The sequence below is a fragment of the Natrix helvetica genome (genome assembly GCF_964273705.1).
Source record: "Natrix helvetica genome assembly, chromosome: 15".
Lineage (NCBI taxonomy): Eukaryota > Metazoa > Chordata > Lepidosauria > Squamata > Natricidae > Natrix > Natrix helvetica.
In genome coordinates, this window is record NC_138565.1 from 6,895,934 (window position 1) to 6,917,386 (window position 21,453).

Genomic DNA, 21,453 nt, shown 5'->3' on the forward strand with positions numbered 1-21,453 from the left:
TAAATGTTCAGTTGACTGAGTTTCATGTTTAATGAATAAAAGAAATACTAATAATATTAATAGGAGGAGGAGGAGGAGATGGAGGAGGAGGAAAACGAGAAGAAAAGGAGGAGCAGGAGGAGAAGGAGAAGAAGAGGAGGAGAAGAAAATTATATATTTTAAGAAGATACTTGGATGATACCTAAGACGCTGCCAGCAACCCGTATCAACCATCAGCACCAGTCAGTGGTATTTGTGACACATCTTTAAATGTGCAGTTGACTGAGTTTCAATGTTCAATGAATAAAATATATAATAATAATAATAATAAGAACATTGTATAGTTTAAGAAAGTACTTGGTTGATACCTAGGATGCTGGCAGCAGTTTCATGTTTAATGAATAATAGTAGTAATGGTAATAGTAATAATAATAATAATAATGAGGAGGAGGAGGAGGAGATCATACATCTTAAGAAGAAACTTGCTTGATACCTAGGACGCTGACAGCAACCCGTATCAACCATCAGCACCAGTCAAAGGTATTTGTGATAAATGTCCTACTCTGTGTGTGTGTGTGTGTGTGTGTGTGTGTGTGTGTGTATGGGCCCCTATTGCATGCGCCCTCTCCCTCCAAGGCTTCCCCCCCCCACCTGCTTGCAAGCCAGGGTGGCCTCACTTGCATCCCATCACCCCCAACACTGGACCAGGAGGGACCCGGGCTGCTTTTCTGCACAGCCACCCACCCCACCACGCCCCCACCTATCACGCCCCCCCCCCCGTCCAGGAGCAGCCAGGAGTGGGCTAAAAGCCCCCCTGGGGAGGGGAGGGGTGGAGACAAAAGGCTCCCCCTCAACCCCTCCCCCAAATCATGCAACACTTTTCCAGAGGGGGGGTCGTGGGGAGGAGGGTCGCCTCCCTGCTCCTCCTGACCCCCCCCCGCCCGCCCGTGCTGTCCCCCTCCCCTCCCTGGAAAGGAGACCCCCATGACGCCCCTCCCCCACCCCCGAGGAAAGTGGGGGGGTCTTTCCTCGGGGGTGGGGGAGGGGTCTCCTTCTGGGGGCCACCTCCCCTTCCCCCCCGGGATTAACAGTCCCCCCCTCCCCGCGGCCCCCTCCCCTTACTTGCGGGAGGGCCCGGCCTCTCCTCACAGCCCCCGAGGGGCGAACCGCGGAGCGGCCCGGCGGCGGCGGCGGCGACGGCGTCGCCTCCTCATCGCGGTGACAGCCGGGAGGCCCGCCCCCCCAAGCCGCGCCGCCCCCCCTCTCCTCTCGCGAGACTTCTCGCTCCTCGCGCTCGCTCGCGGGCCTCCCCGTCACCAGAGAGAGACGAGGCGCGCGCGCGCCATTCTTCCGCGCATTCCCCTCCAGCCCCCCGCCCCGCAGAGGGCGTGGCTCACATTTGCATAGCCGCCGCCCCTCCGGCGCTCCCCACCCTCTTCGGAGCGGCGAAGGCGGGGCCTCCGAGTCTTGCACGAAGGATGCAGCAATTAAATTATTTAACCAAATAACTATTTATTTGATTGTATGATTGATTGATTTTTATTATTTTATTACTATATTATATTTTATTATTATTATTTTATTTTTATTATCTTATCAATTGATTATTTAATTATTTGATTGTTTAATAAAGAGGAACTTTTTGACAGTGAGAGCAATCGAGCCATGGAACAGAAGTTGTGGGAGCTTCATCCCTGCAAGCTTTCAAGAAGACTGGGCTGACATCTGTCAGAAATGGTGTAGGGTCTTCAGCTTGGGCAGGAGTGGGGGGTTGGACTAGATGACCTCCAAGGCCCCTTCCAACTCTGGCATTCTATATTCAATGGAACAGAAGTTGCCTTCAGAAGTTGTGAGAGCTTCATCACTGGAAGCTTTCAAGAAGAGACTGGACTGCTCTCTATCAGAAATGGTGTAGGGTCTCCTGCTTGGGTGGGTGGGGGTTGGACTAGATGACCTACAAGGTCCCTTCCAACTCTTGTTATTCTATATTCAATGGAACAGAAGTTGCCTTCAGAAGTTGTGGGAGCTCCATCGATGGAGGCTTTCAAGAAGGGACTGGACTGCCCTCTGTCAGAAATGGTGTAGGGTCTCCTGCTTGGTCAAGGAGTTAGACTAGATGACCTACAAGGTCCCTTCCAGCTCCACATTGATTGATTGATTCAACCTACAAATGAGGAATTTCCTGACAGTGAGAACAATCCACCCACGGAACAGAAGTTGTGGGAGCTTCATCCCTGGAGGCTTTCAAGAAGCGTCTGGACTGCCATCTGTCAGAAATGGTGTCTCCTGCTTGAGCAGGGGGTTGGACTAGATGACCTACAGGGTCCCTTCCAACTCTTGTTCATCTGTTAAATACAAATAGTTGGGAATTTGTAAAATGGCGGATGCGGTTCATTTTTAAGTCAGCGATGGATCCCGTGGAGCAGGAGTTGCCTTCAGACGTTGTGGATGCTTCATCACTAACAAAAGAGAGAAGCAACCTGGAATGAAGGAGAAACTTCCTAGCAGTTCGAAAGCAGGTAAAAAATGCACGTAGAAAAATAGGAGCCACCTTTGGTGGGAAGGGAACGGTGTTCCGTGCGCCTTTGGCGTTGAGTCATGCCGGCCACATGACCACGGAGACGTCTTTGGACAGCGCTGGCTCTTCGGCTTTGAAACGGAGATGAGCACCGCCCCCTAGAGTCAGGAACGACTAGCACATATGTGCGAGGGGAACCTTGACCTTTTAAAAATAAAGTCAGCAGGAAAGCTTTAAGCAGTTCAGGGACCTCCAAGGCATCTCCTAGTTTCAAAATGACACAGGTCCGTTGAGACAGAGGCAAACTTTATTCCCGTTGCAAATCAAACGGCAAATTTGGCATACACGCATACACAAAGCAGCTGCGAACAAGATTACCAAAGCTCTCAATGTCAGAATCGGAGCTTTTGGGCCAAGTGAATGCTTTTTTTTTTCCCTCCCAAAACTGGACAGCCCCACTTGTGTTACAGACACAATTTTGCTTACGGAGGCCTGGAGTCAGAGAAAGTGTCTTTTACAACATACAAATCGAACAGGACCTCTTGTTATGATGACACAAAAGCACACCGAATAGCAGGCACACACATTTACGAAAAGCCAAGCCGTCATAACGTTATAAAACAGCCTTCTCCAAAAATGCCAGTCCTCTTTGATCGTGTCTGACATTTGCCCCTGGCATTTCAGGGGAAGCATGCCATCAATGACCTCGCCTCCACAACTAATGCCTGCATTTTATATCTCAGGTGGTTGTGGTTTTTCCTTGAAAATGAGTACCCCTGCAACTGCAGTTGATCTAGCTCCGTGAGGGCGAACCTAGGGCAGGCATGGCAGAGGTGGCACCGTTGCCAGCTGCTCTTCTGGTTTCTGGCATGCACATGGGCAGGTGATTTTTGTAGGTGCTAGAGCACCAGAAAACAGATTAAAAGAGGCTCAAAAAACAGCCTGAAAACGGCCAAGAAACACACCATTTTCCGAGGCGTTTTTTGGGGGAGGGCATTTTCCAACCCATTTTTGGCCTGAAAAACAGCCCCCCAAAAACAGGCATATATATATATAAAATCACCTTAAAATCACAAAATGGCCTGGATGAAGACGATTGTACGTGCCTAACACTTCCAAGAAGGAGAAAAATATTGTAACCCGGTAAGCTGCAGGGATCACGAACCGTAAGACTGAATTTCAGGAGGGAAGTGAAAATGGAATCTACATTTGATTCTTGGCAGGCGGGCCAAACACGGGGAGGAGCCCAGCACCAAGTGGCTTTTACGACAAGGCCAGTCTTTTGTTAAAGGAAAAAAAATAAAATAAGGGCGTTGCCTTGATTGTGTATCGAGTTCTTGAGTCAATCCCTTGCTACGGTGCAAGTTTTCACCCACCCCGAAAAAACCAGGCGCTCTTGATTAAGGCCTCCCAAAACCGAAACGTAAACAACGGCTACCGTTCAAAGCACGTTAAAACGAATTCTGGCCGTGGTGCAAACGCAAAGGCCGAAAAGACTCTTCACATCATATATATAACATATAAACATGTAAATAGCAACGGCTAAGCACCACTTTGTCTTCAACCTTTCTGGGTTGCTTCATATACCACTAGCACTTAAGACTTACATACTGCTTTCTGAGCCGCGGCGGCGGAGTGGTTAGAGTGCAGTACGGCAGGCCACTTCTGCTGACTGCCTGCAATTTGGCAGTTGAAATCTCACCAGGCTCAAAGTTGACTTCTGTCCTTCCGGGGTGGGTCAAATGAGGACTCGGATTGTTGGGGGCAAGAGGCTGACTCTGTAAACCGTTTAGAGAGGGCTGTGAAAACACTATAAAGCGGAATATAAGTCTAAGCGCTATTGTTATTCCTTTTCTTTCCTTCCTTCTTTCCTTCCTTCCTTCCTTCCTTCCTTGCTGCTCAGTGACTACAATGCAGTACTGTGTCATCATGGCAGATAGATAGATAGATAGATAGATAGATAGATAGATAGATAGATAGATAGATAGATAGATATAGAGATATAGATAAATAGAGATGGTAAGTAGATAGATAGATAGAAAGAAATAGAGATATAGATAAATAGAGATGATAGGTAGATAGATAGAAATAGAGATATAGATAAATAGAGATGATAGGTAGATAGATAGAAATAGAGATATAGATAAATAGAGATAAGTAGATAGATAGATAGAAATAGAGATATAAATAGAGATGATAGGTAGATAGATAGAAATAGAGATATAGATAAATAGAGATAAGTAGATAGATAGATAGATAGATAGATAGATAGATAGATAGATAGAAAGAAATAGAGATATAGAGGTGATAGATAGATAGATAGAAATAGAGATATAGATAAATAGAGATGATAGGTAGATAGATAGAAATAGATATAGATAAATAGAGATGATAGGTAGATAGATAGAAATAGAGATATAGATAAATAGAGATAAGTAGATAGATAGATAGAAATAGAGATATAAATAGAGATGATAGGTAGATAGATAGAAATAGAGATATAGATAAATAGAGATAAGTAGATAGATAGATAGATAGATAGATAGATAGAAAGAAATAGAGATATAGAGGTGATAGATAGATAGATAGAAATAGAGATATAGATAAATAGAGATGATAGGTAGATAGATAGAAATAGATATAGATAAATAGAGATGATAGGTAGATAGATAGAAATAGAGATATAAATAGAGATAAGTAGATAGATATGATAGATAGATAGAAATAGAGATATAGATAAATAGAGATAGATAGATAGATAGATAGAAATAGAGATATAAACAGAGATGATAGGTAGATAGATAGAAATAGAGATATAGATAAATAGAGATAAGTAGATAGATATGATAGATAGATAGATAGATAGATAGAAATAGAGATATAGATAAATAGAGATGATAGGTAGGTAGATATATATATATATATATGATAGACAGAAATAGGGATATAGATAGATAGATACAGATGATAGATAGGTAGATAGATAGATAACAATAGCACTTAGACTTATATACCACTTCACAGTGTGTTTACCGACCTCTCTAAGCGGTTTACAGCCTCTTGCCCCCAACAATCTGGGTCCTCATTTTACGCACCTCGGAAGCACGGAAGGACGACTCAACCTTGAGTGGTGAGATTCGAACGGCCAAATTGCAGGCAGTCAGCAGAAGTGGCCTGCAGTACTGCGCTCTAACCACCGCCGTGCGTCACGGGAAGAAGGGCAGCTATCCGGAAGCCTGCGGGAACGTTGATAGATAGGGGGTATTTACATGCAGGATGGGAGCCTGTGGGTGGAGTCTTGGCGCTCAGCATCAAATTGGGCCTTTTGGTAAAAAAAAAATCCCCTGCTCCAAGGACCTCTTACTCGTAGTCTATCCTGACTTCCGTGATGGCATCGAAGCCCGATTGGCTGACGCCGGCTCTTCCGTGGACGGAGGTCAGGTGCTTTTTGAGGGCGGACTTATGCTTGAAGTCCATGTCGCAACAGTGGCATTTGTAAGGCCGGTCGCCGCTGTGGATGTTGAGGTGGTCCTGGAGGGTGCTCTTCGCGGTGAAGGTCTTCAGGCACACCATGCACTGGAAGGGGCGGATGCCCATGTGGCCGCGGATGTGGCGGTTCAGGTTCTTCTTTTGGGTAAAGGTTTTCCCGCACTGCAAGCACAGGAAGAGTTTGTGCATCTTTAAGTGCCGGAGGTAGTTCTCCAGGTGGAGGAAGCCACGGGGGCACTTGGGACACTGGTGCCGCCACGTGTAGCCGGCCTCCTCCAAGTTCGGGAAGTCCGCATGGGCGGCTCCTTCCGGATTCTCGCCGCTGAAGCTCTGGAACTGGGCCGCTTCGCTCATCCTGCTCTCCACGGTGGAGTTGATCAAGGAGTGCTGAGTTTCAGGGAAGTACAAGTTAGTTTTCGAAGAGGTGCAAGGCTGCGGGAACGGCTCGTCCTCCACGCTGGGGACGCCGTCAATGGGATCCATTTGGAAAATGCAGATTTCGTCGTCCTTGTAGCCGATCTCTACGGTGGAGATCTCTGGGCTTTTGACCTCCTTCCTCTCGGGCATTAAGCCCTGCATGGACGCCGGCGGGAGATCTCCCTTCTCCTGTTTGATGTGCTCGTCTACGCTCACGGGGCTGTCCGCAGAGATCTCAATGATTTCGCAGTCTTTCTCGGGGCAGCTCTCTCGGTTGCCCAGCTCCATGTCCGAAGAATGGCACTTCTCCGCACACCTGCCGTTGCCTTCGACGGAGGCGTCGATTTCGAGGTACCTGGAAAGGGCCTCCGTGCACTTCTCCACGATGTGCACCATCTGCAGGTAGCTGGCCGCCGTGAGGTATTTCAAAAGCTCCTTCCTCTTCACTTCCAGCGCCCCCGTGTAGCACGAGAGCAGCAGCTTCCGGCCGACTTCGGCGCTCTGCAGGATCGTAATCCGGACGTGCTGGGACTGAGTCAGCAGGAACTGGTCCCGCATGAAGGTGGAGCAGGCGGCGAGGATGACCTTGTGCCCGTGGAACTCCGTGTCGTCGATGTAGATGGAGACGTCGCAGAAGAGGTTCTGCTGTCGCAGCAGGTTCATTTTCTGCAGCACGGCGTCACCCTGCTGCGCGAACTGGAAATGGAGCACGTCCGAATCGGCAGCCATGATGACGATCCTGGGGGCAGGGGAAAAGAGGAGGAAATGGAATGAAAAAGACAGCTCAGCACTGCGAAACAAGCCATTGGCTCCTGTAACCCCTGCACTGTTTACCTTAAACTGTTAACCATGGACCTAAATTTCTTTTAAAGAGGTCTGTAAAGGGGGCGGGCACAAGCGCACCAGCGCGCCTACCGTCCCTGTCCTATTGTCTCCACTTATATGCACTCATTTTATGTGTTTATGGCTACGCTTTGCTTACTTATATTCATTTATTTGTGCCATTTTTTGCCATGTGTCCATGTCTATACTGATACTTATTTCCTTGTACTTTTTGATAAATAAATAAAATAGCTCTGGTTTGGGAACAACATATATAAATCTCATTGTACACGTGCACTGACAATAAAGAATTATTATTATCATCATTATTATCATCATTATCATTATCATTATGTGGTTAATCTTTGGTGAGATTCACAGCCTTTGGGGCTGGTTGGTAGCCTAACAGCTCGAGTCCTAACCAAGGACTTAGGAACTGTTAAGGTAACGTCGGAGGATATAAGTTGTTCCAAGTAGGGTGGTTTTTTGTAGAATCAGAATGTCCAATAAATTTAGAATTTCCAAATAGCAAGGTAGTCCTTTAGGTATTGCTCCAAGGGCTCCAATTGCAATCGGGACAACACTTGATTTCTTTTTCCACAGTCGCTCAACTTCAATTTGCAAGTCCCGGTATTTTGCGATTTTTTCTTGCTGCTTATCTTCAATTCACGCATCAAAAGGTATTGCAATGTCAATGAACCAAACTTTTTTTCTTTTTCCATTATTATTATTATTATTATTATTATTATTATTATTATTATTATTATTATTATTATTATTATTATACTTTATTCATTAAACATGAAACTCAAAGTCAATTGAACATTTAAAAATGCATCACAAATACCACTGACTGGTGCTAATGGTTGATACGGGTTGCTGCCAGCGTCCTAGGCATCAACCAAGTACCTTCTTAAGTTCCACTGGTGGTACTACTACTATTACTTCTTCTTCTATTACTATTGCTTCTTCTTATTATTATTATCTCTTTTATTCATTAAACATGGAACTCGGTCAACTGAACATTTAAAGAGGTGTCACAAATACAGGTTCAACCAAGTACCTTCTTAAGTTCAGCTGCTGGTATTATTATTATTATTATCATCATTATTATTTAGCGTATGGCCAATACAGGGACTTCTAGGGGTTCAAATAATACAATAATACAATAATACAATAGTAGAGTTGGAAGGGACCTTGGAGGTCTTCTAGTCCAACCCCCTGCCTAGGCAGGAAACCCTATACCGTTTCAGACAAATAGCTATCCAACATCTTCTTAAAGACTTCCAGTGTTGGGGCATTCACAACTTCTGGAGACAAGCTGTTCCACTGATTAATTGTTCTCACTGATGTTAACGTCCAGTCCACCCAGCCATTGAGTTATGTGTTATATATTACTATATATTGTATTATCAATGCGAATAACCCTAGTAACCTTAATAATATACATATTAATAATACATACTAATTCCCTTATCAGCTCACATGGGGGGGCGTTTGGAGACGCCCCCTCCCTGGGGGGGGAGGCATAAGGGGGAAAGGGGGAGGGGGAGGACGACCACCCTGCCCTCCCCGCTTTCCCTCCTCCGCTCACCGGGCGGCTGGCGACGTGGAGGAGAAGGAGAAGGAGGAGGAGAGGGGCCCCAGCCAGGCTCCTTCCCGGCCTCGACTGCAGAGAGGCTCCTTGGCTGGCAGGGAGCGACTTCCGGGAGTAGCGAAGCCTCCCCCGCCCGCGACCCGGAAAAAGAACCCTTCAGCAGCCAGCACGTGCTGCGCCGGCTTCTGATTGGCCGCCGTTTACCCCCCCCCGCCCCGTGCGGGATGGGGGGGGCTCAGCCAATGGGAAGGGAGAGGCGGTTGTGGCGCAGCCGTGCTGATTGGCCGCCGTTTCCCCAAAACTACTGGGAGTGGCGGCGCTCAGCCAATGGGAAGGGAAAGGCGGTTGGGGCGCATGCGCCCGGAGAGGCAAAGTTTTTTGTTTTTTTTTAGCCGCGCTGGGAGGGTTTCGTAGCGTGAGAAGAAGGCGCCTTTTGGGGAGGGGGGGGGAGGAATGGATCCCGGGATCTGGGTCGGTTCTCCGCGATCGAGGGATGGATCTTTTGGAGGAATCCGGTTGCAAGCCCGCTCAGGGAGGCATTGCCGAGGCATAAATGTCGCCCTGCTAGCTTCTGGCATCGGATTAAGCAGGTTGATGATGGGGGGGGGGGAGTTTCCCTCTACAGGCTGTCCTCGATTTACGATGGTTCATTTAGTGACGGTCAATGCGGTCTCTCCTGCAGTTTTCCTCCTCGGGTAGTCCTTGATTTACAACGGTTCATTATTCACATATAGGGTTTCCTGCCTAGGCAGGGGGTTGGACTATTATTGGAGATGAGAGACAGAAGGGTGATTTTTACAGATTCTGCTGTGGGTGGACGCCTGTTTCGGTTTCCCCATTGCTGGAGGTTTGCATGGACTGCACATTTCGATGGAAGGTCAGACTACAGATGGAGGAAGGTTGGGAGATGGAGCCCAAGACCCTGAATAGCACCAGGCTGGCAAACAGATTACAGCTTGACATTGGGATCAAGTGTCTTAAACAACCCAACTAAGGATGCCCCATGCACACCCTAGGTTGGGCACACAGACAAGGAATGGTAGCGAGGTAAGCTTTGAACTAATGGTCTATAAGCAGTATATAAGTCTAAGTGGCAAATCTAGACAGCTGACTAAAAAGCAGAGACATCACCCTGCCAGCAAAAGTGCATCTAGCAAAGGCTGTGGTTTTCCCAGTTGCGATGGATGGCTGTGAAGGTTGGACCGTAAGGAGGGCTTGAGCGCCAAAGAATGGAGGCCTTTAAACTCTGGTGCTGGAGAAGACTCCTGCGAGTCCCTTGGACTGCAAGGCCATCCAACCGGTCAGTCCTAGAGGAGATCAACCCTGACTGCTCTTTAGAAGCCAGATCCTGAAGAGGAAACTCAAAGACTTTGGCCACTTAATGAGAAGGAAGAAAGACTCCCTGGAGAAGAACCTCATGCTGGGAACAATGGAGGGCAAAAGAAGAAGGGGACAACGGAGAAGGAGGTGGCTGGATGGAGGATGGACTCCAGAGGATGGTAGAGGACAGGAAGGCTTGGAGGAACGTCGTCCATGACTTCGCAACTAAGAACAGTTGCTATTCCTAATGGTCTTTTCCCCCACTCTGACTAATCCTTTTCTGGATACAACCAGGGTGGATAAAAATCAGTGATTTAAAAAAATAAAAAATCCAAAAATTGGGATTTTTCAAATTTAAATCAAATTGTTTTTATTTAAACCGGATGTTTTTTTTTAATCCAATTTATTTTAATAAAATGCTTTTGGAGTAAAAAAATCTATCTAAAGATAGTTTTCTATTTAAGATCCATTCGTAATTTAGTTTATTCAGCAGGAAATGGAGCTTAGTTACGTAGCGTGAGGCTGGAGCTGCAATGTTGGGACTGTCAGTGAGTCAACAGTGGGTCAGAGATGACAGCTGCTCTTTAAAATCCACTTGATTTAAATCAAGCCTTACTAGTGATTTAAATCAAATCTGCCCTGCATACAACTCACTCTTGTGACCAGCTCAGTCCGCTGACAAGATTTCAAAATGGCAGTAATCCTAAATTGTTCATTTAGTGACCGTAAATGAGGTCTCTTTCCTGGAGTTTTCCTGTACAGGCAGTCCTTGACTTAACAACGGTTCACTTAGTGACCATTTGAAGTTACTGTCGGGGTTCCAAATAGCATCCAAAAGTAAATCAAGAGGCAAAGCTTTGATTCCTCAAAAGTCCCAATTTATTGAGAATCTGAAAGCTAGGTTCCCCCCCCCCTCAGTTGAAAGTTCAAGATCCTGCCCCCACATCCACAAGTCCATCACATGGTCCAGTCTCCCACCGCCATGCTGGCGGTTCCGCCCATCCAGTTCTGGCCAGGTGCAGAGACAAAGAATGACCTTGGCTTTCTAGAAAGAATTTTGTTATGGTTACATATCATCTAACACCTACAATCCCCCCCCTCCCATTTTCCCACAATAGAAAATGAGTAGTAGAAAGTGTGGCAGGCCGGAAGTCCAAAAGAAAAGATGGCTTACAGACCAGACAGTTACGACGGCACTAGAAAAATGTGATGTTTATCACACTTATGACCGTCACAGCATCACCACGGTCACACGATCAAAATTCAAGCACTTGCCCCTCCCGACTCCTATTTATGATGGTTGCAGTGACCCCGGATTCGTGCGATCCCCTTTTGCGCCGAGCAAAGTCAACGGGGGGGAGCTGGATTCACTGAACCCGCCGCGTGACTCGCTTAACAACGGCAGCGGTTTGTTTCACAAAGGTGGCAAGACAGGTCATAAAATGGGGGCGAAGCTCACTTGGAAAGGGCGTTGTTATGACAACAAAAAACCGGGGTCTCCCATTGTGGTTCGTAATTGAAAAATAAATAAATAAAGGCAGGGAAATGACATATTGGAAAGTGGTGTAATTGCTTTATTCTGACACAAACAGAAGGGTAAGAGGTCTTCTGGACATTAGAATGCATTCACAGATCAAGACAGCCTCCCCACCCCCCCAAGAGGCTTGCAAGGTGTTGAGGGCGTGGCGGAGGGATCCCCTCTCGGGGAAGCCCTAACGGAGAAAGGACAATGCTGATGGTTGTGTGGTCCTACCTACGAATTGCTACAGAGTCACAAGATCCCCCCACCCCCTTTGAAAGGGGCCATCCTCCCACTTCAATCTTTGAGCCAACCTCCTCCCCTTTCTACACACAACACAATTACTACTCCTTTCCTAACCTCTGGGCTCAGGACGAGCAGAAGGTGGTGATGGGCAAAGAAGAAGAAAAAGAGACGGGATACGAAGTAAGGAAGCTGCATCCCCACAACTCCTGGCGCCGGAGATCTCTCGGGCAGAAAGGCAGGTGTTGAAAATACGGGAGTACTCAGAGCATCCAAGAACTCCTGAGGTTCTGAAGGACCCTTCCTCAAATCATCTTTCTCAAGAGGAAACTTCATTTAGGGGAGCAAATATTGCAATCCTGCTTCTATATCGTGGTACAAAGACCCCCCACGCTATAGAAAAACAAACCCAGGGGTCTCCGACGACAGAACTCTGGCTAAGAGTAACGGAAATACGGCTCATACAATGCACTAATCATCCACCTTCAACGAGTAACTTTTTTGGGGGGCTGCTTGGGCATCCCTCTTCCCCAGGAACAATTCCCAAGGCGGAAGAACCAACCTCCTCTGGGGAATCTTCTCCCTTTTCAGAGGTTCCCCCTGCCGAGGGCACAATAAGATCTTTTGTAAACCAACCCCATGGCATTACTCCTAACCATTTTACCAAATGCCAATAGTATTTGAAGCACCATGTACAACTGGGATGGTGAAACAATGGCACGCATGCTAGAGATGGCATGTGGAGCCCTCTCTGGGCACAGGTGCCATTGCCAGCTGCTCTTCTGGTTTCCAGAAATGGCCTGAAAAATGCCCCCAAAATAGGCTGTTTTCCGGGCAATTTTCAGGATGTTTTCCGGGATGTTTCTGAGCCATTTTTGGCCCGAAAAACAGCATGAAAATGGCCCCCAAACAGCCCAGAAAAACACAGGTATGCCAACTGGTTTTAGGGTTTCCGGCGCTCTGGCATGGGCACTCTGCCGAAAAGATTCGCCATCACTGATACATACCGTATTTTTCGGAGTATAAGACGCACCTTTTCCCCCCCAAAAAAGAGGGTGAAAATCTGGGTGCGTCTTATGCACCGAATACAACATTTTTGGCCTCCCGAAACCCCGCCCCCTTCCCCAAAATGGCCGTGCAGAGGGTTGGGGGGGGGGACTGCAAACTGCTCCTGGGTGCTGGGGAGGGCAAAAATGGGCCATTTATTGCTTGTTTCTGCCCCCCAGCCCCCAGGAGCACTCTACAAGCCTCCCAAAGCCTACGCATGCCCTGGTTTTTTGTTTTTTGTTTTGCAAAAATGCGGGCCTGTTTTCGTGAAAAACGAGCAGGTTTTTTGCTCATTTTTGCCCCCCCCCAGGAGAACCTTGCAGGCCTCTCAAAGTCTCTGCATGCTGTTTTCCACAAAAAAACCCGATGCTTGCAAAGGATTTGGGAGGCCCGCAGAGCGCAAAACCTTCTTCTTTATATATATATAAAATTACCTCTTCAAAATCTTGGTGCGTCTTATACTCCAGTGCGTCTTATAGTCCGAAAAATACGGTCATCGTTTTTTTTTTAAAAAAAACCGATTTGGGATTTCTGGGACCACCAAGGGAACTGATCCCAGGGATTTACGTCAGAAAAATCGAGGGGTGTCAGCTGAGGGCCCTTTTAGCCTCAGAAGGGAAACCGTTCCAATTTGCGTGGTCAAGAAGCGCGAGGAGGAGGTAGGTTAAGTGGCTGGAGAGACATGCAAGCTTCCACCGTCCTAAGCAGCACCACGCGGCCCGTTTCTACCAAGAATGTGATGAGACCTATTCTGGCAGGGAGGAGCTGAGCCTGAGCCGAGAGACCAAAAAGGGGAGGGTCAGCGCACGGCACGGAAGGCTATTCCACCAGCCTGCTCATCCAATTCTCCCCCCCATCCCCAGTTTTGCTTTGAAGCAATTGTGCTGCTGTTTCTCCACCCCTCGCCATATTAGAACTACTGTGTTAAGCGTCGATGCTCCTTTAGGCTAGGAGCCGCCGAGAGGGAAAGGCGTACCTGATAGTTCTTAACAAAGAATTACAAAAGAAGAACATGCGCCCAGAGGCGACCGAGTAAAAAGACTTTTTTATAATTATCCAGTGTTTTTTCCCCCTCCCCTCTCCTTTTTCTAAGAACACAGTCCTGTCTTTAGCTTAAAAACTTCGCCAAGAACGGGGTTCCTGGTGTTTTGTTTTGTTTTGTTTTTTAAATGCCTTTGGCTGGCTCACCACCAAGTGCCTTTTTAAAATTTGGGGCAGAACTTAAACCAAACCAGGGAGGTTATCCCCTCTGCCAGCTCTTGCAATATTCACAGACGGTGGTTACGCTCTCAAGAGAGACAAAAGTCGCTTGTAGACGCGGCCTTTCTAAAGGAGAGAGCTCGAAGGAGGCCTGCTACAAGGTCGGGTTCGGCTCCACCCCGCTGGAGCTCAAAAGGGGGGAGTGCCTAGGCCAGCTCCTCCATCCCCAGAGTGGTTAGTGGTAGGAGAGGCCGGGGAGCAGGGTGCGTGTGGCCAGCCCTTAATTCCCGCAGGCGCTTTCGCTCCGCAAACTGAGCACGGCTTGGGCCAGTTTCCCCGCCTCCAGCGCCTGGCTGGCTTCGTTGGCGGGGCAGCCCTTGGCGTCGGCCGCCGAGCTGCAGACGAAGGCCTCGAAGTCCGCGGCGGAGTCCTGCGCGCTCCTCTCGTTGGCGTTGTCGAAACTGTTCTTGCCGTGGAGCTGCTTGAGGTGCTTGCGGAGGACGGGCTTGTGGGCGAAGACCATGTCGCAGTAGTTGCACCGGTGGGGCTTGTCCCCGCTGTGCAGGTTGAGGTGATCCTGCAATGAGCACTTCTGGGAGAAGGTCTTCCCGCAGATCTTACACTGGAAGGGTTTGATGCCGGCGTGGACACGCATGTGCCGGTGGAGGTTGCCCTTCTGGGTGAAGGTCTTCCCGCACAGGAGGCACATGAAGAGCTTGTGCATCTTCAAGTGGTTGGCGTAGTTCTCCAGATGCCGGAAGACGCGGGTGCACTTGGGGCACTGGTGGTGCCACTGCAAGCCCTTGTCCGCCCCGCGGGGGCTGGGGCCAAAGAGCTCCTTGGAGGCCACGATGAGGTTGTCGGCCGGCGAGTAGGCCAGGGCGTAGTTGTGGAGCTGGCCCTGCTCCAGGTCGCCTACCCGGTTTTCCACGGTGGAATTGATCAGGGAGTGCTGGGGCTCCGAGGAAGGGAGCGAGCTCTGCTGCTCGGAGGAAACGAACAGCCCCGGGTCCTTTTTGCTCCCCACCTCCGCCACCTCCCCGATGGACTCCACTTTCACGATCTGGATGTCGCTGTCGTCCATGTCAAGGCTGTCCTCCGAGGGCTGGAGGCAAGGCGAATCGGGCTGCAAGGAGTCGTCGTCTTCCTCCTCCTCCTCCTCGTCTTCCTCCTCCTCCTCCTCGTCCACCCCGCTGGCTCCGACGGCCTCCTTCGACTGGGAGGATTTGGCCTTGGCCTGGCTCTCCTCTTTGCTCTCCAGCTTCTGCTTCGGCCGGATGAACTTCCAGAGCGCCTCCGTGCAGCGCTCCACAATGTGGCTCATCTGAAGGAAGCTGGCGGCGGTCAAATAGTTCACCAGCTCCATCTCGGGGAACTCCAGCACCCCGCTGTAGCAGGACAGGAGCAGCTGCCGCCCGACTTCCGAGCTCTGCAGGATGGAGATCTTGACCTCCCTGGAGTCGTTGAGCAGGAACTGGTCTCTCAAGAAGGGCGAGCCGGCGGCGAAGACGACTTTGTGGCCGTGGACCTCCAGGTCGTCGATGCGGACGGTCACGTCGCAGAATTTGTTCTCCTCTCTCAGCTTGTTCATCTTCTGCAGCATGGAGTCCCCGTAGTTGTCAAACTGGAAATGGAGGCTGTCCGTCTTCTCGCTCATGTTGACAAAAGCCCTAAAGGGTATCAACAGAACATCTTTTTTAAAATGATTTTTAACAACTTTCTTTTAATACAAACATTTCATCATTCATTGAACACTGTCTACAAATATTTTGTGTCATAAGAATCAAGATCATGTGAAGGGTTAATACCACTTTATAAGGCCTTGGTAAGGCCACACTTGGAATACTGCATTCAGTTCTGGTCGCCACGATGTAAAAAAGATGTGGAGACTCTAGAAAGAGTGCAGAGAAGAACAACAAAGAGGATTAGGGGACTGGAGACTAAAACATATGAAGAACGGTTGCAGGAACTGGGTATGTTTAGCTTAAGAGAAAGAAGGACTAGGGGAGACATGATAACAGTGTTCCAATATCTCAGGGGTTGCCACAAAGAAGAGGGAGTCAAGCTATTCTCCAAGGCACCTGAGGGCAGAACAAGAAGCAATGGGTGGAAACTAATCAAGGAGAGAAGCAACTTAGAACTGAGGAGAAATTTCCTGACAGTTAGAACAATTAATCAGTGGAACAGAAGTTGCCTCCAGAAGTTGTGAATGCCCCAACACTGGAAGTCTTTAAGAAGATGTTGGATAGCCATTTGTCTGAAACGGTATAGGGTTTCCTGCCTAGGCAGGGGGTTGGACTAGAAGACCTCCAAGGTCCCTTCCAACTCTACTATTGTATTGTATTGTATAACAGTTAAAGCTTTCCACATTCATTAATTACATCTATTCTCATTTTAGTACTAATACTTAAACGTATCTAGTGTTGTAACATTCCTCTTCTTCGCTTATTTGACTTTATGACACGCGACTTTCGTATTAACCATTCTCTAACCATTGATAAAATAACTCCCATCTATTAAAAAAGATTCTTTCTTTCTTTCCTTTAATTGCAAATGTTCATCTATTCATTTCTGCACATTCTGATATTTTCTTAATCACGCCTTCATCTGCAGGGATCTCTTCACCCTTCCAATTTTGTGCAAATACAATTCTAGCTGCAGTTATTACATGGATACTCAAATCTACATTTTCTTTACTCTAATTATCTGACGAAATACCCAACAGGAACAGTTCAGGTCTTAGATCAAGATGTTGCTGTGTCATCTTCTCCAACCACATTCGGAGTTTTGGTGCTCTCTGAGCTTGGTTATTTTCTTGCAGGCATTTCATTAGCCACAACCTAAGTAAAAGAAGGGAGTGGGATTTCCTTGCTGATGTTTTGTGACCCAGCTAGGGAACAACATCAGTGCAGGAGAGAGTGGGCTTTATGGAGGAGGAGGAGGAGGAGGAGAAAGAGCGGAAGAAGGAAGAATGGGGTGGGGGTAGAAGAAGGGGACAACTGTGAGGTCCTCTATACTCTCTGAACGTGGATGTTTTCTTGCAGACATTTCATGACCCAACTAAAGTACATCATCAGTGCATGCCTAAATGATACCAAGCACCAGGATTTGGGTTTAATTGTTCCAGCTTTGTTATTCTATTAACCAGTGGAACAGCTTGCCACCAGAAATTGTGGGAGCTACATCACTGGAGGTTTTAGAAGAACAGACTGTCTGAAATGGTATAAGATCTCCTGCTTGAGCAGGGGAATGGACTAGAAGACCTCCAAGGTCCCTTCCAACTTTGTTATTCTATTAATCAGTGGAACTGCTTGCCACCAATTGTCATTACTTCATCACTGGAGTTTTTTTTAAGAAGAGACTGGACAGTCACTTGTCTGAAATGGCATAGCTTCTCCTGCTTGAGCAGGGGGCTGGACTAGATGACCTCCAGGGTCCCTTCCAACTTCCTTCCTTCCTACCTACCTACCTTTCTCCTTCCTTCCTTCCTTTCTCCTTCCTTCCTTCCTACTTACCTAACTTTCTCCTTCCTTCCTACCTACCTACCTTTCTCCTTCCTTCCTTCCTACCTTTCTCCTTCCTTCCTTCCTACCTACCTTCCTCCTTCCTACCTTTCTCCTTCCTTCCTACCTACCTCTCTTCTTGCTTCCACGGTATAGGTTCTCTGGCTTAAGCAGGGGGCTGGACTAGAAGACCTCCAAGGTCCCTTCCAACTCCGATATTCTGTTAACCAGTGGAACTGCTTGCCACCAGAAGTTGTCATGACTTCATCACTGGAGGTTTTTTAACAAGAGACTCGACACAGCCACTTGTCTGAGATGGCATAGCTTCTCCTGCTTGACCAGGGGGCTGGACTAGACGACCTCCAGGGTCCCTCCAGGCAGGAAGGGCCACCCCCATAACCTCACCCAGACCTCCTCCCCATGCACCCCGCTGACCTTCCCCTGCTGGGATGGCCTGGGGGTCCCCCCCCACTTCCATGCACCCCCTTAACCTCCATCCCGCCGGGGGAACCTCCAGCATTGACGTCCCTCCCTCCCTCCCCGCCCTCTTCCAAGGAGCTGCAGCTGCGCCGGGCTCCAGTGGCCGCGAGTTCCCCCGGCCCCCAAGGGAAGAGGCGGGCGAAGGCTTAAGGGCTTACCTCCTCTCCGCCTCCCCCCGGCGCCGCTGATCCGGGGTCCGCCCGGGGGGGGGGGGGAGACGCCTGGCCGAGAGACCGGCTCACCGCCACCGGAAGCTGTTCTGCCCCACTTCCGGTGCCGCCTCTCTCTTCCCGCCCCAAGTCGGCGCGAAGAAAAGAAGGGGCGGGACCGCCGTCGGGTTGCTAAGGAAAAGGCGGTGCCGCCCGGCCGGAAGTTACGCGGTGAAGGTTTTTTTTTTTCCCTCCTCCCTTTCCTTCCCTCCCGCCCAGGCGCCGGAAGAGGCAGGCACGGCTTCCGGCGACGGGCCCGGTCACGTGACCGGGGTTGGGATCCGGACGCTGAGGCGGCCTGACAGTGGCGGCGGCGGCGGCGGCGCTGCTGCTCCCGCGGCGGGCGAGAGGGGAGGCAGCGAGGGCGGCGGCGGCCCGGCCCATCTGGATGAGGGTGAGCCGGAGCGGGAGCCTCGTCGATGAGGGGCGCCGGAGGGGGGCGGGTCCGGCGTTGGGGGAGGGGGGGAGGAGGGAGGAGCACCATTAGTGGGCGGGGCTCTCCAGCCAGGCGAAGGAGGAGGGTGGGGGGGGAGAGAGCCAATAATCCATAATCGATCATGGCAGTCCTGGTCAATAAAGGGGAGTTGGGGGAGTCTCTGCTGAAGAAACACCCCCCTTCAATCCTGATGCTATTCCAGGGCTGGGCATTCCCTTGGATGGGGCACCACCAGGAGATCCCAAGGCCCCGACAAGTGGGTTGGGGCGTTTGGGGAGGGAAAAACAAAATAACGTCCCCATCCCAAACTTGCCAGCCTTGGGGATCTCCTGGTGGTGCCCCATCCAAGGGAATGCCCAGCCCTGGAATAGGATCAGGATGGATAAAAGAGAGGGTTCAAGCCCCCCCTCAAAGCAGCAGCATTCCACCAACCCCTCCCTCGATCCTGGCTGGAGCAAAAAAAAGGGGGGGGAGGGGAGGGGGTCATTTACAACGGGGGGGGGGTGAGGCCTGTGCTCCCCTTTCCTCCTCTCTTTATCGATCCTGATGATGTTCCAGGGATGGATGGGGCACCCCCAGGAGATCCCAAGGCCCCGACAAGTGGGTTGGGGCGTTTGGGGAGGGAAAAACAAAATAACGTCTCCATCCCAAACTTGCCAGCCTTGGGGATCTCCTGGTGGTGCCCCATCCCACGCCCAGCCCAACATCAGGAGAGGAGGAAAGGGGAGTGCGCACACAGACAAGTGCGTTATGAATGGCCCCCATCCCCCCCCTTTTTGCTCCAGCCAGGATCGAGGGAGGGGGGAATGCCGCTACTTTGGTGGCTGGGTGTGTGTGTGTGAACCCTCTCCTTTATCGCGCCTGATCCAGTTCCAGAGCTTGGCATCCCTTGGATGTGGCACCCCCAGGAGATCCCAAGGCCTGGCAGGTATGTTGGGGCGTTTGGGGGAAAAACAAATAACGTCCCAATCCCAATCATGCCAGGCTTGGGGGGGGGTGTCCTGGGGGGGGTCCCCCATCCAAAGGATGCCAAGCTCTGGAACAGGATGAGGGGTCGATAAAGAAGGGAGGAAAGGGGAGCACTGACCCCCCCTCCTTTCCACCTCCCTCTCCCCAAGAAATAGAAAATATCTCCATTGCGTTTCTTTTAACGTATGGAAAAAACGTCCCATAAATTCACCTCAATTCGAGCTTGACTCCCAGCGGCATTTTTTATATTTATGTTGGTGAGAAGAAGGGAAGGTTGGGCAGGAAACCTCCTTTGCCTGCTGTTCCTGGGAAGAAGCATTCGTGTTTGGTTTATTCGGTGTATCCCTCCAAACTTTGCTAAAAGTTCCTGTTGAATTGGCTATTTATTTCCCTCTTGTGTGTTTATCATCAAAGGACGCTCTGTTTATAAACACAGACGCACATGCATAATCTGTAGACACCCACACACGTATGTACATAGACTTTGCACAGGATGTGTCCGTGCGTGGGTGTGCATATTCTTATGTTTTTCTCTCTTCCTCTCTCTCTCTCATTCTTTCTCTCTCTCTCTCTCCCTCCCTCTCCCCCTCTCTTTCTCACTCCCTCTTTCCTTATCTCTCCCTCTCCTTCCCTCCCTCTCTCTTTCTCCCTCCCTCTTTCTCTCCCTCCCATTCTCCCTCCCTCTTTCTCTCCCTCCCATTCTCCCTCTTTCTCCCTCTCTCTCCCTCCCTCTTTCTCTCTCTCTCCTACTCTCTCCCCTCTCTCTTTCTCTCTCCCTCCCTCTTTCTCCCTCCCTCCCTCTTTCTCTCTCCTACTCTCTCCCCCTCTCTTTCTCTCTCCCTCCCTCTTTCTCCCTCCCTCCTATTCTCTCTGCCCCCTCTTTCTCCCTCCCTCCTATTCTCTCTCCTCCTCTCTCCTTTCTCTCTCCCTCTCTTTCTCTCTCCCTCCCTCTTTCTCCCTCCCTCCTATTCTCTCTCCCCCCTCTCTCCTTTCTCTCTCCCTCTCTTTCTCTCTCCCTCTTTCTCCCCCCCTCTTTCTCTCTCCCTCCTATTCTCTCTCCCCCTCTCTCCTTTCTCTCTCCCTCTCTTTCTCCCTCCCTCTTTCTCCCTCCCTCCTATTCTCTCTCTCCCTCCTCTCCTTTCTCTCTCCCTCTTTCTCTCTCTCCCCCTCTTCCTCCCTCCCTCCCTCCGTCCATCCGTGTATGTATGTAACATTTTTGCCGCTAAATAAATGAAGGGAGACTTGTATAGATCTACTTCAAGCTATTTAGCTCTCATCAAGTAGCCATACCCTTGCTATCCCTACCATATTTGGGCTGACCAGGTGTTTTGACAGAAGAAAAACCACCATAGATAAATAGAAATACACACACACACACAAACTTGGGAATACCCATATTTCTTTTGAGTTGGAATCTTTTATGCTTTTGCTTTCGAGAAACTGCAAGAGTGTTTGTTTATCATGATAAATACGCTGCCCTAGATATGTGTGATGGGATTAGGGGAGTGTGGCATCCTTGGTGCTCTGTGAGCTGGGTGGTTTTCTTCCCGACATTTCGTGACCCAACTATGTAACATCATCAGCCTTAGAAGGAAGCCGGGTCTGTGGAGAGGAGGAGGACTGTGAGGTCCTTGGTGCTCTCTGAGCTTAGATGTTTTCTTCCAGACGTTGCATCAGCCAACTAGCTAACATCATCAGTGCTAGA

General features: G+C 49.3%; 4 protein-coding genes across 6 annotated transcripts in view; 1 reads left to right on the plus strand and 3 right to left on the minus strand.

The window, feature by feature from the left end:
• The window catches only part of RC3H2 (ring finger and CCCH-type domains 2), a 32,516-nt gene extending 31,282 nt beyond the window's left edge, over window positions 1-1,234 (minus strand). For all 3 annotated transcript variants that reach the window (XM_081967124.1, XM_081967125.1, XM_081967123.1), the window contains exon 1: window positions 1,102-1,234. The gene's annotated coding sequence lies outside the window, so the exon portion shown is untranslated. The remainder of the gene's footprint in view (window positions 1-1,101) is intronic.
• Window positions 1,235-5,829: 4,595 nt separating this feature from the next.
• Window positions 5,830-8,939, minus strand: ZBTB6 (zinc finger and BTB domain containing 6). Its single transcript, XM_081967665.1, has 2 exons — window positions 8,820-8,939; window positions 5,830-7,142 (listed from the first exon to the last, which is right to left on the minus strand). Exon 2 carries the CDS (start codon window positions 7,130-7,132, stop codon window positions 5,858-5,860), a length of 1,275 nt encoding a protein of 424 aa, XP_081823791.1. The 5' UTR covers window positions 7,133-7,142; window positions 8,820-8,939; the 3' UTR covers window positions 5,830-5,857.
• Window positions 8,940-11,695: 2,756 nt separating this feature from the next.
• On the minus strand, window positions 11,696-18,456 carry ZBTB26 (zinc finger and BTB domain containing 26). Its single transcript, XM_081967436.1, has 2 exons — window positions 18,293-18,456; window positions 11,696-15,821 (listed from the first exon to the last, which is right to left on the minus strand). Exon 2 carries the CDS (start codon window positions 15,806-15,808, stop codon window positions 14,432-14,434), a length of 1,377 nt encoding a protein of 458 aa, XP_081823562.1. The 5' UTR covers window positions 15,809-15,821; window positions 18,293-18,456; the 3' UTR covers window positions 11,696-14,431.
• A 125-nt stretch (window positions 18,457-18,581) lies between these two features.
• The window catches only part of RABGAP1 (RAB GTPase activating protein 1), a 66,412-nt gene continuing 63,540 nt past the window's right edge, over window positions 18,582-21,453 (plus strand). Inside the window, exon 1 of the mRNA XM_081967603.1 lies at window positions 18,582-18,737. The gene's annotated coding sequence lies outside the window, so the exon portion shown is untranslated. The remainder of the gene's footprint in view (window positions 18,738-21,453) is intronic.

What these genes read in the sequence shown, in the direction of transcription:
- ZBTB6 (XM_081967665.1), bottom strand. Translation starts at nt 7,132, where the DNA reads ATGGCTGCCGATTCGGACGTGCTCCATTTCCAGTTCGCGCAGCAGGGT.
- ZBTB26 (XM_081967436.1), bottom strand. Translation starts at nt 15,808, where the DNA reads ATGAGCGAGAAGACGGACAGCCTCCATTTCCAGTTTGACAACTACGGG.